Consider the following 19,265-nt stretch of genomic DNA (forward strand, 5'->3'; position numbering starts at 1 on the left):
CGGAAGGAGAAACTTAACAAATATATACTAGTACAACTCACCTCTCAAATTATGTTTTATTCCTATGACTACCCAAGACCAGAGCAAATCTCCAAAGGTCTAAATGACAGAAGTTGCATGGACTTTATGCTGGCTGGCATCCAGCTAATGAGTTAGTTTCCCTCACAGAATGGGTGATTTATTTCCAAACTAGTGTAGGGCTCTTAAACATCTGTAAGGACCAAATATTTGCAGATGTTGTTCACCCAAAGTTCCTAACAGACAGAATGGCATTCAGGACGGGAGTAGAGTGCAATTTACATTTTGCTCAGAACTTTATTCACATCCTATCTTCTAAGAAGATTGGCCTAAGTATTAAAGCCTTCCATTTCCCCTTCAGAAACCATGGCAAAACCTAGAATCACAGATCCTAACACTTACTGAGTGTTCACTATGTTCCAAGCACTGTGTTATGTGTTTTCTTTGCATTAGGTCATTTGGTACCAACAACGTCATACAGTACATAGTCAAAAACCTGTCTCACTGGAAGTAAATAATTTATTTGTTCCTGGTAATACAACAATCTAGCTTTATAACCAGAACTGAAAATATCTTACTGTACACCATAGGCTTCTAATCATGTGACAGCAAGAAACTGAGATCTTACTAAGTCAAAAGCCATTAAGCAAAGTGTTAGATCCACTTTGTAGTGGTTTCTGGGTGTTTGGAAACTAACTGGAGTATTGAGTTCCTGGTTCATAGCCTGTACTCAGTAAATTGTGGAGCACAGCCATGTTCCTACATGGTTATGGCACAGTGGTTACCAGCAGGAAAATCAGATCTGGATGCCAGTCCACAATACAGCTGTGTGAAGATATTTTAATTCCATAGGCTTTATTTTTTTTCACCTGTAATATTTGGGAATAATGGTGGTGCATAGCTTCCATGGTCACTGGAGAATTAAGGCAGCCAATTATTTTAACAAGTGCTTTAGAAATAGTCATACCTCCTATGGTCTTACAAACTAGCTCTTAGATATAGATACAGTAAAATTACACAACATATTCCTTCCCAGATTTCTTAATTTGTACCTACTTTGAAGCAAAAGTTTCACATTCCTAGATATGTTCAATCCAACTTTACTGACCAGAATAACTACTATTTGAGTGAAATGAGACATGCCTCCTTTGCCCTGTCCCTGGATCAACAACACTGCCTGCATTGACTTGGGAGGCAAGAGCCATCCCTATTGACATCCTTGGTTTGGGCCACACTCAAGTGCAGATGGCCCATTGGTGGCAGAGCAAAACAGGCTCCATTTTCCCAAAGGTTCAAAACATGAACTTGCCTCATCTTGAAGAAATGCTGGCACAGACTTGCTCATCCTTTTGAGTTTGTCAGGGTGGGAAAACTGATTATCAGGCAGTGCAGGCACTGTGGAAACTAGAAAGCAGCATTTAGATTTCAAGATTATCCACAACCATCAGACATCAGGCACACATTGAGAATACACTGTGTTTTCATTTATGAATACCGTTCTGTATAAAGGTTAAAGGTGTAGTAGTTGGCATGCATAGGATCATGAGGTAAGTGACAAGCAGTTTATATAAGTCATATTCAGAAAGAGAACTCACAGGGAGTTGAACCAAATGAAAATGAATTGAAAACAAGCAAGCAAACAAAACCACTTGCTCTTATTTGTGTTGGTCTTACATTGTATTATGTACCAGATATGATAGCTCGGGTCTATAATCCCAGCAACACGCTGAGGTTGAGGTAAGAGTACTGCTGTAGGCTTGAAGCCATCCTGGGCTACATAGTGACACCAGGACAGTCAAGGATACAAAAGGAGACAGACATGGTCTCAAAAGGACCCTCACTTGTCAATGTGAATTGATTTTACTTATTTTTGTCCACATCAGAGCTCTGAACCCCAAGTGCTATAATGTATTGGTTCATCTCCCCACCTCACCACAACAAGATCCATCACATTTCAACATGCTGCAGGCTGAAAAACTATTTCATTTGTACACTTAGGATTTTTGTTCACACTTGGCTATGGAATGCCTAAGACCAGGTTTGTTTATTTAGTGGTTAGGAAAATTCCTGTTTAGGGAACACTCTCTCTATCTTTCTCTAGTGTGTGTGTGTGTGTGTGTGTGTGTGTGTGTGTGTGTGTGTGTGAAAGAAAGAGAGAGGTGGTGCCATGGATCTCATGGTGGTTGTTACTCACTCAGAATTATGAAAGATTATAATTTTTAAAGTAATTGTTTTAGCCAGTGAGGTAGTGCATGCCTTTTATCCTAGCCCTTGAAATTTAGAGGCAGGAGGATTTTTTTTTGCCAGTTTGAGAATAGCTTAGGCTACATAACAAGTTACAGGCCAGCTAGGGCTACATTGAAAGACCCTGTATTAAAAAAATAATTTAAAGAATATATTTAGATACCATTTGGCTCCAAGAAGTTTCAATATATCAAGGTCAGGTTTAAACATTTCAAATTAATAGACCCAAGTAATTGATTAAGAAAAGATAGCACATGACTTCTTTCTAATACAATAATATATGTAAAGAAGGCCTAGTCAGAGAGTGGGCTTGAGTCATAATTTGCATACATGCAGTTCAAAAATTATTTTCTTCTTTTGTACATGAATCACAGTGGGAAAGCTTTTATTAAGGTGAGTAGTAGCTCTTATAATGAAAGAGTTTCTATTTCAAGGCATGTTGCCCTGCCTGGTGTATACTAGGTACTTTTAAAGATACAAACATTTCTGATATATCTTCTTCAAGTTATGTCTTAAATACAATACAAATATATTGATTTGGTTTTATCCTTAAAAATGCCATTAGGAAATACATACAAATCAAATTGCCTTTCTCTTCATAACTTAAAAACACACATTTAGCCTTAAACATTAGCTGATTTCATCTTTAGTTAAAATAAATCTAAGGAGTGAAAAACGAAACTGAGCCACCTATGTTAAATTTTTGCTTATTCTATGTCCGTTCTCACCTAGCCTGAGGCTGACAAAGCACATACACAAAAACATACAGCAAATTCCTTCACAGTGTCTCACTAGAATACCCACTTTATCATTTCCCATGCATTTAAAGTATGTGTATATGTGTGCATATGTCTGTATTTGTGTATGGATGTATACATGTGTGAATGTGTGCATGTATGTATGTGTGCGTGTGTATGTGCATGTGCACACATGTATACATTTGTGTGTGCATACATGTGTACTTTTGGGTGAGTTATAGTGGAAACAACTCAAGATTAAGTCATATCCCATGTGTGTTTCAATAAGATTGTAAAAGCCTTTTTGTTGCATCATTGCAACAATGTATATTGTTGGATGATGTAAATAGGTCAAATTCAATTACACTCATTACTCAAATGTAATCAGTTTCACATTTATGACCTTCAGTTACTTGTTTTTAATCACACATATTTTGTCTTATAGTAAGAATGGTATTTCCTAATGAAAAGACAGTAAGAATCTTTTGTTTAATTGCTAAAGAAATGAATTTACCTACACTACAGCACATAATTGATCTATTAGACCAATATGTATGAAGACAGAGGAATAGAAAGATGTCCATCTGTGTCTTGTTTTTACGTCTCAAACAAAATGTTAAACAGCAACATAAAACCAGGTGTCCAAACTTTAGCACGTCCTAGTTCGAAGGCCACAGGAAAAGTCTCTTTGTCCATAAACGTCTCCAGGGTAGAAGCTTGTTTTGTCTGCAGTAGCCAGACAGTGGCATGCTCACAGAGCCAGGCCTGAATTGCCTTCTCTCCTAGGCAGCTCTTAAGAATTTGTCAAGTCATGTGCCAAAGCTCAGGGCCTTGAGGAAGACCTCATGAGCAGTCTCGGATTTCAAGCTAGACATTAGAGACTCCCAGCATCAGCACATTATTTCCTCTATCTGCTGGCTCCTCCACTGAGAAGCTCTCCTCAGGAAGCCCATTAGCATATTCAAAGCCTTTTGAGGGTTATTACACAAAATACTGTGGACCTGAAAGCAGGCATGGGTAGCAATTGCTTCATACCACCAGTGTCTACATTTATGAAAGAGCGGAGTTAACAATCATGCAGGCATATATGCATACTTTGTCAGGCCCCAGAGAGCCACTTTAAATATATAATTTGCCTTTAAGACAGTGGTCCTACCTATGTAGAATAGTCTTAATACTAAAAACTGGGAACTAACATTATCTTTGTCTTCTGTTGGATATAAATTACTTGATGGACACTAGTAGCAAAAGTGTTTATTTTGTTTAGATTCAAATGTTAATTTAAAAAAAAAAAGATTTGATATTTACTGTTTGAAGCCAGTTTTAGAACCTCAGAATTTAATCCCTGAACACAACAAAAATTTACTTTTATAGATATGCAGGGAGGTATAGCTAACTATACTGTTTGTGAACTGTCAAAGCATAGTTCTTTTGGGGGATCCAAATCAGTAATAAATTGCTTTCTGACTACTGTTACATAAAAGCTAAAGGGCCCTGAAGTGCACAGCATAATGCAGCACAAAGGTGAACTACAATAAAAATGTGCCCATTTAAAAAAATAAAAAAATAAAAAAAATAAATAAATAAAATAAAAAATAAAAATAAATAAATAAAAAAAAAGAAAAAATATGCCCATTTGATTTTGAGCAAAGATTCCAATATCAGAGTAAGAGAAGTTGATAGCATCAATAACAATATACGTAAACTTAAGATAAACAAATCTCCTTTAGTGAAAATACATTCTTTCAGCATAGTAAACTGTTTTTAATATGCCCTTATCAGAATGAAATAGTTTTTTCTTTTTGCAAGCTTCGGAGATATAGTAATAATAAGTATTATGGTATTAATAGATTAGTTCATTAGCATATTTGATGTTATATAGAATGAAATGTTTAGTCATTTATGGGAAATGTCCTGCTACTCACTTCCTGGTATACATTCATTTGTATCTGGTTCCTGGTCTGCTTTTTGATCTACCCAGAAGAGTAACATTGAGAATGAATACCATTTCAATTAAGGATTAAACAGACATGAAAGTTAAACTCAAATGCTAGTTTTAAGACTGAAGTTACAGAATCCATCTGACAGATTTTCAGCTTTTCGTGTCTCAGTGGGATCCTTCATTAGCCTCTCTTTAAAGCCTCTTGTTTAATTAAAAATCTAAGACCCAGGGTAGGAGACCTGAGTTTTCTTTCCTGTAAGCCTCAAGCACAGCAGGGACACAGGAAGAAACAACTGGACCAGGGGCATCCAAGTTGTTGCACCCTGCTCTCTCGCTGACCGATGAGCTACATGATTGCAAAAAGAACACCTCATTTTTCTGAGCAGTATTTTTTAATCTTCAAAATACAGGCTAAAATTATTTTCTCACTTGTTTCAACAAGGTGGTTGTAAATATAAAACAAGAAAACCTAACATAATGTAAAAAAAAAAAATTACCTCTGAGATCTTCTGCTGCACTTTGCATAGTAAGTACACATTTTTATGGTTATTGCAAGAACAGCTTACAAAAATTAAGTGCTGTCAGCAAATATAAATCATTCACTTTTAAGTGCTGAACTATAAGAATAAGACTCATTCCTACCCTTCCCCCACCAAGGCTCTATTACACAGTTAATTTTATAGCAAAAGTAATATGTAATCCATTGACATGCTTCAAGAGCTTCTGTTGCCTTAATATTTGAAATCAATTAATCTCACCATCATTCCATACTCATTTATATAATCATAGGCAGGTTCATCTTCCCTAGTCCTGGGGCCCTTTTCTTTGAAGTAAAGACTCTGTTAGTTGTGCTAAATGCTGAGATTTGAGAATCAAACACAAGAACAATTTAACCCAAGATCCCACTCTTTCGGAGAGTTCTGCAAGTCAAAGTTAACACAAATTAGCTCATACCCACAGAAATATAATTTCCTATTTATAGAAACCCTTGCTTCCTGAGTCTCTCTGATGAGATCCTCATGTTATCATCAGCAGAAGCTTTAAGAATATAGGCAGTATTAAATGTACCATGCCAGAATGTTTTTATAACTTAGGCACTATCTGCTACATACTGGCAAATGACGGTCTTCTATTTACCCAACAGCTGCATGCCAGTGACTGCCCAAATCACCCCAGAACTTAATACACAAACAGACATGCAAATACATAAAGATATTTACCATCTTCAGCACTACGTACTAATTCTTCAGGCAGATAATCTACTTTTGCTTGATCTGTTCAGGAGAAATTAACAAATGGTTAATGGGGCTGACCCCTGATGAGACGAGAACAAGGAGATTGTCCCTGGAAGCTCCCGGAGGAGTTGGAAGCAATTAGTCAAGATGCAGTGAGGGGTGCAACCAAGATGTCTTCCCCCAAATACTTTCTCTTTAGATTAGCTACTTGAGCCAGTGTCTTAGCAGGCGCTTCCATTTCAGCCCGATGCGGCTCACATCAGCAAACTGCTGTGCACTGACTCCCAAGGGTTAGAGGGTTAGCTCAGAGCAAGCAATCCGCTGACAACAGGGGAAAGCACAGGGCTGAAGCAGCCTTCTATTCTTCTGCAGAGGGTAAGACTCTGGCCATGACTAACACCTTCCCAAACCTATGGTCATTAACAAATATTTGTGTATGTGCATCATGGTTTGCATATGCCTCCGGGAGGCTTGCTTGGGAAGCCAACTTAAGAGATGTAACTGGGGACCAGCTGCTAAGTGGAATCTTGGCAGGCTAGTGTGAGAGTGGGTATCGGTATTTGGAAGAGAGAGTGCAAGAATACCCGTCAGCTGACTGTGACTTTTTTTTTTAACCCTATACATTCCTGAGTACTTTAAAGCTGCACCATGGAAATAACTCTGTACTTCTCAGACAAGAGGGTTTTGTTTTGCTTTTGCTTTTTACTAAAAAGGATAATTGTTGTCTTTTTCTTCTTTATCCCTCAGTGCCCATCACTAACAAAAAGGAAGGACAATCAGAGCTGTCCAACAAAGGACTGGACATGCCTTTTCTGGAAGCATTCAGGCAGATATGGGGGTTGGCCACCTGTTGAGGAGGCTTTAGAGGGAATTCTGACACTGAGAAAAGTCAAAATGAGTGACCTTCAGGGTCCTTTCCAACCCTGAAATTCCAAGATCCTTGGGAGAGTTAGAGCTGCATTCTGAATTGGGAATATTCTCTTCCACACCCTGGGAATCTCTGAAATGTATGAATTGTTTTGGCGAAGGAGTTTTTCTTCCTTTCTGTTTAAACCCCAACTTTTGTTTAAAAAATCTCAAACTGAGAATACCTAAAACTTATTCTAAACTGGACAATGTCAGCAATCAGTTGAGTTTGGCAGTGGTTAAATTTTATTTAACAAATTTTCTTTGGCTATCTAAGACCCCCAAGACAGATCATAACTTCGAAACAGTTGGAACAAAACTCCAGAGGCCATGACTTCTAAATCCACTAGTCTGGCAGATAAGTCCCAGTAGACATTCTGCCTTATCTAAAGACCCCTCCCTTCCTTTAGCAGTTAAAGCAACAGCCTGTACGAAATAGTACTGATAGAGTACTTTGTGTGAGTCTTTGGCCAGGGCCAAAAGAAGCGTGTGAATAGAAAAAGAGTGACAAATGAGAAAGAAAAGCTCCTGAAGTCAGGAACTAATTAAATATATATCATGGGACATTTACTATCATATGTGATATGGTCACTTTATAAATACTGTTTGCAGTAGTCTTTTGTGAGCTTTGGGTCTATACTAAAGGTATTTTTACCACTTGAATTCCAGTTTCCTCAGTTATAAAATAGAGATAACAATTCATCTCTCATGGGCAGGTACTCGTGAAAAAATTCTTAGACAATTTGTTGAACATGATATTCAGTAGATGCTCTTAGTACAAACCTCACTAGCACCACTAGTGCTGTGATTCTTTAAAACTCTACTTGTATTTTTATTGAGAGTTTTTGTGTGTATGAATATTCACATATGTATATGTAAGTAGGTGTGCACACACGAGGTGTACACATACCTATGGATGCCAGAGGTTGATATGGGCTGTCTTCCTTGATCACTCTCTACCTTATTTATTGAGGTCTGGTCTTTGTCTGATCCTGACATGGTCTTACGACATGGCTTGTCAAGCTAGTGAGCTTGCCCTGGGGCTCCCTTGTCTCTGCCTATCCATTGCTGGGATTACAGACATGTTGTCATTCCTACTCAGCTTTTTTCTTGGTCCTGGGAATACAAACTATAGTAGTCATTCTTCTACTTCAAGTACTTTATCCACGAAGCTACCTCCCCAGCCCTATGTATTTGTAAACACTCAAACTGGGATATAACAATAAAAGAAAATCTAGTTTTCTCATCATTAAATATCATGAGTTATTTTTAAAGCCACGTTGCGGACACTGAAGAGCAAGCTGCCTGAGCACACGGGGAGAAGGCTCGTCTCCTCTGTAACAGCTGCATTGGAGGCTCCGGTGCATGCCAGCATGCAGTGAGACCGTAGAAGAACACAAGCACACAAGCGTTTTTAAGCTTAGGGGAGGCATAGACCATGGGACAAACTTTATTCTCACTTGATGAGTCTGATGGAATGTCTTCTAGACTTTTGGAAGGCACTTTCCTAGCAGCTTTCCTTTCCAAAGTTTTCAAAACAGGGCTGTGCTCTTCTTCTGAACCTGTCACAAGACAAAACGGATGAACACTGCACACTACCAAAGCAAAAGGTCCCCCAGTCAGCAGAAAGCAATGAAACCATAGGCAGAAAAGAGAAAGTAGCACCCCCCTGATTCCCTCTAAATACTTAAAAAAAAGTAATGGCAATATCTCTACTACCAAATGCTCTTCAAAAATAATTTTCCTGGTTATTTGTGAACATAAACCAATAGTACCGAGGTGAACACGTTAATACAGACACGCAGAAGTATTCACACTCTCTGCATCATCTACACTTCTATTTTAGGCTCATAATTTATTGAGTCGCACTTTTAATCTTCACACTTAACATTCTGGTTTTTTGAAGACAGCCATGAAATAATTCTGGGGCCATTAAAAAAAGAAGTCAGCAGAAAACCACAGAAGACGGATTCAAATGTGTAACATCTGTGTACGGTTGAGCGCTCAGCTGGTGAGTTCTCCAGATAAACAGATGTAGGTTTTCTAGATCTCAAAGATTCAGGAAAGTTACCAACAAAATGGCAATGTGTGTAGCCACTCATGCAGTATACCAGTATCTTACTAAGTGCAGATTAATACGGGCCAGTTTTCTCTCCTAACTCAACGGGCAGTTTTGTAAAAGAACAGCTCCACCGGGTTAGTTTTACTCTTGTGTATGTTTAGTTTTAGAAAACATTTCACTTTTCTTGTTTATTTATTTATTTTAATCAGCAGCATTTGCTACAAGAGCTTAAACGTGGTTGATTGGGATCCCACATGGATCCTTTGGTCAGTGACCAAGAAAAGACGCTATAGCTGCTTGCCAAAAAAAACAAAAACAAAAAACAAACAAACAAACAAAAAACCTGACCCCTCATGAGTCAGCCACATAGTAAAGCTCATCTGGTTCCATGGACACTATCAAACCACAAAGAAGATGATCAGCTACAGTTAAGCAGCTTCTGTTCCAGTGCCCCAGTCAGAGAGTCTCCTCCTCTGCCTCATTGCTCCCACCAGGTAACTTCTGATTCCTATTTGCTCTGGGGTTTTCCTGCCAAAATGCCCAAGAATTGATCAACATCAGTCCGAGCCAAGCCCTGTGTTTTATGGCTGGGCTGAAAACAGAACCCCCAGTGCTCTGAGAAGAGTGGAGCCATCGGGTAAAAGCTTTCAAAATTTAGCCAAGGCAGCAGGGCCAGGCAATACCCTTAGTTACGATCAGGTGACCTCATCGGGCTATAAGCATATTTGAGAAGGGGAAAATGTTCTTGCAGGAAAATGGAAAGAGAGGAAAAGAAATATTGGGTGGAGGTGGGGGACACACAGCACAAAGTATCAGAGGGAAGGGAAGTTGCTGCCTTCTGCTTGGCCCTGGACATCAGCTAAGGCATGGACGCTACATGCTGAGTTTATGTCCATTTGTGGTGCTTTCTCACTGTGACTTTTACTAGAGATGTCTGTGAGGAGTGCCAGTTGAGAAATTTTAATTGTTTTTAAGAAAACAACTGGTTTATGTGTTGTAAAGGATCTTGCTAACCAAAAAATAAATAAATAGTTATTTAAAAATAATGCCAGAATCTGTTTTTTAGATTCTATGAGATGATTCTAAAACACAGCCTTGTGAGAAAAGCTGTTTTCATTCAAATTATCCAAATTACCCCACTCTTTAAAAAGTCACCCTTTACACATGCATCTTATTAAGCAGACTCTTCATGGAGTAAAAATTCCCAAACACTCACTGGAGGTATTTCTCCAGCTCTCCCTGTTAGAGCTGGCATTCCCGTCTGAAAACTCAGATTCAGAGCATGCGTCTGGTCCTTGCTTTTTCTCTCGTCTCTTATATGGTGTTGCTAGTACCAATTTAACTTCACTCGCTTCTGTAGCCTTTCCTTTTGTTTCCAGGAAAACAATGGAGTACTTATTTCTGGACACCCTCATTTCTTTAGGAGCTTCTTCAAAGCCTGGATTCTGCGGAGCCCATGTTCCTCCTGCAATAACCTTCTCTCTGCCTCCGTCCTCTACAAGTGGAACAGTTTCAATGGTTTCTATTTTATGGTCTTCATAGAGTTGTGAGCATTCAGGGAGCCCAAACCCACTTGTGTAACCCTGGACATCTGTCAATGGACCAGTCACAGCTTTATCTCTTCCTAACTGTTTATCACACTGGCTGATTTGAGATTCCAAAGCACTACATGCAACCTTCATTTTAGAGGCTCCTGAGCCATCCAAAAAGAGATGGGTTATTTCCCCCATGAGCCCCGCTTGCTCTGCCTGTGATGGCTGCTTCTCCAAAGTGTCTCTTTTCTCTGACACCTGCAGCTGACAAGGCCCTTCAGAGATCTCTTTAAGAAGTTTCTCAAGACCAACATCAAAACTACTCTCAGTTACTGATGGAGCCTCAGCCTTCTCTACAGTTTCTTGTATTTCTGTAGGATGGAGTTCAGAAGCAAGTTGATGGGACATCTCACAACTACCTGTTAAGGCTGATGGAGAAATAGTCACTGTATCCTCTTCACATTTTGACAGGGAAGTTTGTAGTGTTTCCTTCAGTAGTTTTTCCAAGCCATCCCTGAATTCAGGGCACTCTGACTTGGGCTGAATAACTGTTTCCCTCACTGTTTCTGCCACATCCTGAAGTTGCTCCTGGCCATACTGAGTTACAGTAGAAGTGAGTGACATAGTGGCATGTGCTGATGGTGACATTCTGTCAGATAAGTGAGATCTACCTTCATGAGTTGTATCAGGTACCATGCAAAAGGAATGAGAGTCCTTATTTGGAACAGCAGGGACTGGAGCAGCCCATACGGGACTCACTCTCTGAGGACTTGAGGGTCTATCTGCTGTTTGCTCTCTTTCAGGGAGTTTGCTGTCCACATCTCCAGCTTCTCTAAGTAGCTTCTGTAGCACAGCATTTACATCAGTCATTGCTGGTTTGGAAGGAAGAACAACTTTCTCTATAGCCTCTGAAATTTCCCTCTGAGAAGGTAACTTCCCATCCTGGGATCGAAGATGAGCATCCCAAGATAAAGACATATCTGCTGGAGAACTGGAAACTCCCTCAAAAGAACGGGAAGACTGAGCCAATGGAGGAGACTCTTCTGCAACCAGCTGAATCATACCTTCTGTGTTACAATGTTTGGCCGTTGAGGTGAGATCTGTACCTGCCAAAGTTTCAACACCCTGTGGGAAAGGAGCTGTTATCTCTCTCTGATCTGCTGAAGGACTGTGATTCTCTTTTATCCACTTTTCAAACAATAGGTCATCTTTAGGTGGAGAGACAGGTCTAGTAGTAACAGGTTCCTGAGGGGACTGCAAGGGAGTCAATGAAGTTCTAGTTGCTTCTTTCTGGAGTTTGTCTACACTACAGTTCTGTTGATTTCTTCTTTGGGGCTCTTGGGGGCTCTTCCTGAACCCTGTGACTTCTTCCTCATCCTTGGCAAAACTTTTCTTTTGAGGCCATGCCCTATTTTCAGAAACACCTACTTTGAGTTCTTGCTGTTCATAAACTTTCTTGCTAGAAGTCTGGCTTGCTGGTGATGTCACTTCTGCCAGCAACTTCTGTAATGTGTCATTGAATGTGTCTTTAGAGACTTTCGGCAGGATGCTTGCTTTCACTGTGGGTTCTTGAGCCTCTTGACCTGAGCAAGCCTCTTTAACCACCGGAGTAACAAAGTGCTCCTTAGTTTTACCTACACTTTCCTTTGAAGGCCCATTTCCTTCCAAATGATAAGTGAACTTTTGGGGTGATTTTTTTGAAAATATGGTTTCATCTGCTGGTGTTTGAAGCATGCACTTAAAGTTTAGTTTCTCCATCTCATCTGCAGCTACAAGATTTCCCTGCCTTAAATGTCTTCCTTCTACTTCATGGGTCTTTTCTCTTGATAATTTCATGGCATCAAACTCCTTGGATTTCTGACTGTTCAATGGCCCAGAAGTTTGTTTGTTTGTTGCAGTATTATTTCCATTATTGTGTTTACTGTTTCCATTCGCTCCCAGACCCCAAAACTTTCTCAGATTCTCAAATTGGGAGTGATTATAGACTTGTTCTGTATTGGGTTCATTTATTCTTTCTCTTAGGGAAAAAACTTGGAAGTTGCCCTTTGATATATCATCAATCACAAATCTGTCTTTCTCCAAAGAAGGATGCATTTCATTCCCCATAGATTGAAGTAGAGTTACTTTATTGGACTGGTTACCTGAAGGATCTGAAGGATGGTTTTTGGATAGACCTGATATTGGGGATGTGGTTGTTTCAGATTTATTTGAGGAATAAGAACAGGAGAGATGGAGTGTTTGGTCATCTCCTTCAAAGACCACAAGTTTAGCTGTGACTTGACTATATTCACTCTGGCCTGAAGATAAACTGCCCAGGGACATGACCTGTGACTTCATGGGCTGGTGTGCTTTAGCAGAAGATGGCTCCTGACTGCAAGATGTAAGTTGTGGTGCCCTTATTTTAGCACCAGCTTTGCCTCCTTCCCAAAAAGATATTCTGTCACTCACTCGCTTGTATTTCTCTCTCAGCACTTGGTTCTTGGGATCTTCACTGGCTTCTTCTTGATCCTCAGGCTTCTTCCAAGATCTACTGTTGGCAGCTCCAAGGGACAATGTACTATTCTCTTTTTCTAGGGAAGGTTTTAGGAGGGAAGTACTTCTGGTTTTGCTTTGCCTCTCTGCATCATCTTTTAAAATAGAACCTAGGACAATTACTGAAGAGTCAGCATTTAGATGTGTGCTCCCTTTACTTTTTTGAGGCGCATGGAATTTAGTTTCCTCTTTATCTAAGCTGCCAGGATGCTTAGCGCTCCACAGGACTTGGGATTCTGAATCAGATCTTTTCAGAGCCCTGAGCAGGTAGTCACTGTCTACAGGAAGGGTCCCAACTCCTCCTCCTGTACTCTCTGAACCTTGGCTATCATTCATGATTTCATTCCTGTGACTTGGGAATCTGTAGCTTTCAAATTGTTGCAGTGTATCTGGACCTTCCTTGAGAGTGCCTTGTTGGGACAAATTCTCAGAGTTAGACTTGAGACGTTCATCACTGTCTTGGCAAGTTTCAAAAACCAGCATATCTCCCTCTTCTTGGACTGCCGAGTCAGTCCTCATAGGCTTCAACTTCATTTTAGTGGACATTGGGACCTTTGAGTCATCTTCTTTCAGACAGGTGTTATCTGCCATCAAGGCATGGCTAATCTGTGCTTTTGAGTCTGTCTGTTGTCTGAGATCTATTCCTTGGAGATGTTGGAGAGATGACATACTGTCCTCTGTATAAGAACTTCGGTTAAACCAGTCTAGGACTTTAGATATGGAATCGTCAGTTGTCTTCCTTATCTCTGTAGCACATGGACCCACGTGTGAGGATGTCTGATCAGTGACAGCCATGAGAAGGGGCTTACCTTGCTGATGGTCTCTAAAACTCTGGTCTGATGTCTGTGATGGCTCAGGCTCAACACAGTGTGTCAGTTCATCTGCAACACAGAAAGGCTTTTCTAAATAAGATAATGTTTACAGGGCTATTTTTCAGTCTATGTTCTAAAAATGGCACTTTCGATAGTATTAGCTGCCCATACCAACATCTTTCAGGGAGTTTAGTATAAGATATTAAAAAAAAATACCTTGTAACAGGAAAGGAAGACAAATGTAGACCCCTTCAAGTAATGTGGAGAGGTACTTAATTTTCACTGGAGTCCATGGCCTATGTTTTAAATATCATGTGAGCTTCGTATTCTGCCCCACATTATATCTTAAGTATTAATCTTCTCAACTATTCCATAAAACTCATCCAAAAGGAGACTGTCATAAGCCATAGGGGAAGCTTTGAGAAGCACAAATTGAAGTAATTTCAGGAGTTAGAAAAACAACTTTCAAGTAAGACTAAACAATGAATTCTTTCCAGAACTCTTGGATAAGAAAATGAGAATCTTTGCATTCCTGGGCCTAACTCCTGATGTATTAAATCAAAATCTCCAAAGCCAGGGCCTAGGAATCTTGACTAACAGCTGTCCTGGTGATTGGTCTGTGTGCTGGAGTTTTAGACCTCTAATCAGAGCAGCCTCCTCCATTGCTTCTTGTCTCCTTTCTACTATTCGTGAGTCTGAAGTTAGTTCTGTAAGCCAAATCAACTGAACTGGTTGCTTGTTGTCAGCTTAGCAACCTAGGGGTCTAAAGAAGGGTGTTTAGATTCTTTTTGAGCCTTAATTACAAGCTAGGCATTTACTTAAGCTAGTAGTAAAGGCTCATATGCTTTAGGAAGTTTCTTTAAAATGCTAAGCTACACAGTACACGGAGGGGGTCATTCCTAACATAAGGTGAGCTGAATGTTTTACAGTCAGCCACATTTTCAGATCAATAAAAACATATCAGTTTATAAAATTCAGTCTTTAATTTTAATCAACTCTGACTAAATGCAAAACTGTAAGAGACTTGCACAATACTTATACATAGTAGGTATCAGCTTTCTTACTTATGTACACATTGTATCATTAAATATTTGACAATAATTGTGAAAGTCTTAAAGAATTATATGTCTATTTACAGACTAATTAATAATGAGGAAAACATTTGTGATAAACCCTTGGCTAAAATAACAAAGTCTTGCAGGTAGGGGTTAGAGATGGCTCAGTGGTTAAGGGCACTGGCTGTTCTTCCAGAGAATCTGGGTTCGATTCAAAGCATGTACATGGTGGCTCAAAGCCATCTGTAACTCCAGTCCAGAGATTCAACATCCTCTTTTGGCCTGCAGATCATGGTAAATGGGCACAGAAGCAGGCAAAATAATCTTATACATAATTAAAGGTAAATCTTAAAAAGTCAGGGTATTAAAAATACAATTTATGAATTATATATGTACCTAAAATTTTTGGCAAGTGTATAACTACAAGTTAGCAAAAGTTATTGTTGAACAGCAATATCACAGATGAGAATTTTTTAAATTGTGTATGTGTGTGATAGTTTACATATAAAGTTGTTACATTAAAAATAAGAATATTTCTTTAAAAACTCTACAGTAATAGTATTTTCTTCTCTCTGAAGAATTCTTCTGTGTTGTTTTTCACTGTGAACATAAGCTGAGTCTTGATTGCACTAAAGCTTGTAACTAAAGCCAAGCCCTTAGGAGTCACATATTTACAGGGAGTTTAAATGTCCTAGTACCTTGCATATATTATTTTAATAATCAGACAGTGAAAAGGGCTCTTGGTGGGCATACCTTTGTATATAGGCACTCTCTGAGACTAGGAAGGCGATTAGCCTATCAAAAAGAGCTTTGTTGACAGTCTTTTCTTCCAAAAATGAAAATTGTCAACCATGATTGTAAAATCTGACAAAACAAATAACTAAATACAAAATGATAAGAACAGCCTGTAAGGAAGAAGGTGAAATTTCAGAACAAGGAAGTCTTTTCTCTTTGTAAGTTATAACAAAGGAAAATATTATCCCTGGACTTTTTTCATTCTTAAGATAAACATCTAGGTCAGTAGTTCTTCACCTGTGGGTCATGACCCATACCCTACGTGTCAGATATTTGCATTACAATTCATAATAGTAACAAAATTACAGTTACAAAGTAGCAACAAAATAATTTTGTGGTTGGGAGTCACCACAACATGAGGAACTGTATTAAAAGGTCACAGCATTAGGAAACTTGAGAACCACTGGTTTAATTAAATGCCATATGACTATTTGCAAATGTTTGGTCAATCAATAGTAATTTCTTCTCACATAAATTATCTGATTACTTGAAGAAGCACTTGTTATATTATTTTTTTTAAAAAAGAAGTTCTATTATATTCAAATGTGCAAAGAGCAAAGGACCCTTGTCTCTTAATGACTGGACTGACTCAGACATGTCCGGAGCTATGGGGCTAAACTAAAGTTGTTTAGTATTAACCTAATGCTAACAAGAAAAGAGGTAACTTGATTATGGCTATTTTAAAATCTTATGACTTTTTTTAAAAAATCACAGGATTAGATGAAAATATAATTAAGATGGGAGAAAGTATAAAATATTATATTTTCAATTTATGTTTTTCAAGGTCCAAGAATAATGTAAAAAACCTAGAGGGAACATGAGAAGGTAGTTTGAGGGTCACTCCCTCATAAGTACTCTAGTTTTACAGCCTTACACTAGTAAACAATGATGTGCTTACTCTATGCGAACATTTCTGAGTTTATTTAATACCTACTCTCTATACTAATTTTTATTTAACTCAAAACATTGTTATTTGTACATACAATTTCTTTTTTTTTCTTTTCTTTTGCTTTTTGTTGTTCTTTTTGAAGCAGAGTCTTTCTATTATGCAGCTCTGGATTTCCTGAACTCTCTATGGAGACCAGACTGGCTTTGACCTCACAGAGATCCTCCTGCCTTTGCTTCCCAAGTGGTGGTGGGACTAAAGGCTTGTGTCAACACAGCTGACTTCATTTATTTTTTATTTTGTATTTTTAAGATCAACTATAAGGGAACTCATATTAAACACAAGCTAGACACTGTGCTATCCCGATTCTTTTGGCAATGGTGATAATTTAGGAAAGTCACCAAATGGCAACTATTTTAAGTGTAGCTGGGATGCTTAAAACAAAATCTTAATTTTCTACAGGGATGGCTGACCTGGTCATTTCACCAGCATATATGGTAAGGTCAGCTTTTGTAACCTGCAATGACAACTCTCACCTGCAGGGTTTTTGGACAATTCTGACGGAAGCTTTGTAAAATGTGATGATTTATCTTGTTCGTTGATGATGGATGAACTGTCAACACACTGAGGTCTTGTGGGTAGAGTGTCTGAATGACAAGGAATCTCATCTCTTGGGACAGACCCAGAAGATATCGGCTGTGCTGTTTCCCTTTCTGAAATGCTTGGGCTTGACACTGACTGATAAAACAAAGTATTTTTGTGGGAGAGTTCTGGGTGATCCTGAAAGTCATCTATGCCCCCTGCATCTTCAGTTCCATTTTGCAACCTGTCAGATTCTAAAACAGTAAACTCTCCTACTTCCTGGCCAAGGACAGGTCTAGGACTCTGGGGAAGTTCATCCTTCACTGCAGAGAATCTCACATGCTTTAATGGCTCCAGTGAGTTTGTGGAAGAGTCATCTTCTAAAGAATGTTCCTTTTCAGAAATTCTCTCGTGGATGGTTAGACCAGGTGATATGATTTTGCTTTTTGGATCAAGGTTGGAATTTAATCGGAGAGTCTCTGAGTCTGTGCTACTGGAGCTGGAGTTGCGCTTTAGGATTCCTCTTGGAGCCCCTCTAGCATTCAGGGAGTCCCTCCTTTGTCCAGGAAAAGACTGGTCATCAACTTTCTTTAAGCCATTTGACTTGTAGATCAGTTTTCTGGCTTTGGGAACTGGAGCTTTGGTATGAGATGCATTTTCAGGCTCCATGGATACAGGTTGCTTTGGTCTCTGTAATTTTTGGCATGACATATCTGGGATAGATGGCTTTTCTTTTGATTCTGACAATTCACCTGAAAATTAAAACATATTAGGTGATATATTAAGTGGAGAGAAACTCTACAATTTAAAGGAGACTTGTTTAGTCTGCATCTATGAAGCACTATGAAAATATTAAAGACAGTAAGTGACTTGTGTAAATGCAGACCTAATAGGGAAAGCACTTACAGACCTGTATATTAGTACACAGATGACCTTTACAATAAAAACATTATTCTATGATACTACAATGGCAATAAATGGCATTAAAAATTTGCCCAAAGCCATAGAATGTAGAATACCAAGGGTGAATCTTTGATGTAGATTACTGATTCTAGATGACAAAGATGTTTCCAGGTAGCTTGTCTGTGTGTAGTGTTTAGAATGAGAGTGGCCTGCACAGGCTCATATATTTGAATGTTTTCTGCCTACTTGGTAAAACTGTTTGGGAAAGATTGGGAGGTACAACCTTGCTGGAAGAGATGTGTGACTGGAAATAGGCTTTGAAATTTCAAAAGTCCATCCATTCTCAGTTAGCTTCCTCTGTCTCTGTCTCTGTCTCTCTCTCTGTCTCTGTCTCTGTCTCTCTCTCTGTCTCTCTCTCTGTCTCTGTCTCTCTCTCTCTCTCTCTCTCTCTCTCTCTCTCTCTCTCTCTCTCCTCTACTTTCCAATAAGGCATAGCTCCCAACTACTGTGTCAACACCATGTCTGCTGCCATGCTCCTACCATGATGTCATGAACTCACCCTCTGTAACTGTAAGCAAGCCTCCAAATTAGATGGTTTCTTTTATAAGTTGCCCTGGTCATGGCATCTTTTCACAGCAATAGAAAACTAACCATCCCCTTCTGCCCCTGCCTGGTCCTCTGGGCTGGATCAGACACAGAGTTGGTCTGCTCCTGTCCTGTGGAGAAACTGAATCCTGAGTCATCCAGGAGCCATTGCACTCAGAGCAGCTGGTAAGAACTCCATCTCACTCCCTAAACCCCAGAGATAGATCGGGGAGCCAGGGACATCCAGGGCACAGCAGCTACCCAAACCCCGCCCCTCCGGAATTCCACTTCCCTTCTGCCCCTGCCTGCTCCTCCCGGCTGGAGCAGACACAGAGTAGGTCTGCTCCCGTCCTGTGGAGAAACTGAATCCTGAGTCATCCAGGAGCCACTGCACTCAGAGCAGCTGGTAAGAACTCCATCTCACTCCCTAAACCCCAGA

General features: G+C 39.4%; 1 protein-coding gene across 7 annotated transcripts in view; it reads right to left on the bottom strand.

Annotated features, from left to right (window-relative positions):
- Window positions 1-19,265, bottom strand: part of Sytl2 (synaptotagmin like 2) — a 115,395-nt gene that overhangs the window by 19,335 nt on the left and 76,795 nt on the right. For 3 of the 7 annotated variants that reach the window (XM_028770572.1, XM_028770573.1, XM_028770570.1), the window contains exons 7-12: window positions 17,293-18,090; window positions 14,018-14,089; window positions 8,543-8,644; window positions 6,162-6,215; window positions 4,925-4,972; window positions 1,328-1,422 (exon numbers count right to left, since the gene is read on the bottom strand). In XM_028770572.1, coding sequence (XP_028626405.1) covers window positions 1,328-1,422; window positions 4,925-4,972; window positions 6,162-6,215; window positions 8,543-8,644; window positions 14,018-14,089; window positions 17,293-18,090 — 1,169 coding nt within the window. Of the gene's footprint in view, window positions 1-166; window positions 255-1,327; window positions 1,423-4,924; window positions 4,973-6,161; window positions 6,216-8,542; window positions 8,645-10,360; window positions 14,090-17,292; window positions 18,091-19,265 lie in introns of those variants that run through there. The other 4 variants (XM_028770568.1, XM_028770571.1, XM_028770569.1 and 1 more) reach the window with 4 other exon arrangements.

Source organism: Grammomys surdaster, unplaced genomic scaffold (assembly GCF_004785775.1).
Source record: "Grammomys surdaster isolate TR1022 unplaced genomic scaffold, NIH_TR_1.0 203, whole genome shotgun sequence".
NCBI classification, from domain to species: Eukaryota; Metazoa; Chordata; class Mammalia; order Rodentia; family Muridae; genus Grammomys; species Grammomys surdaster.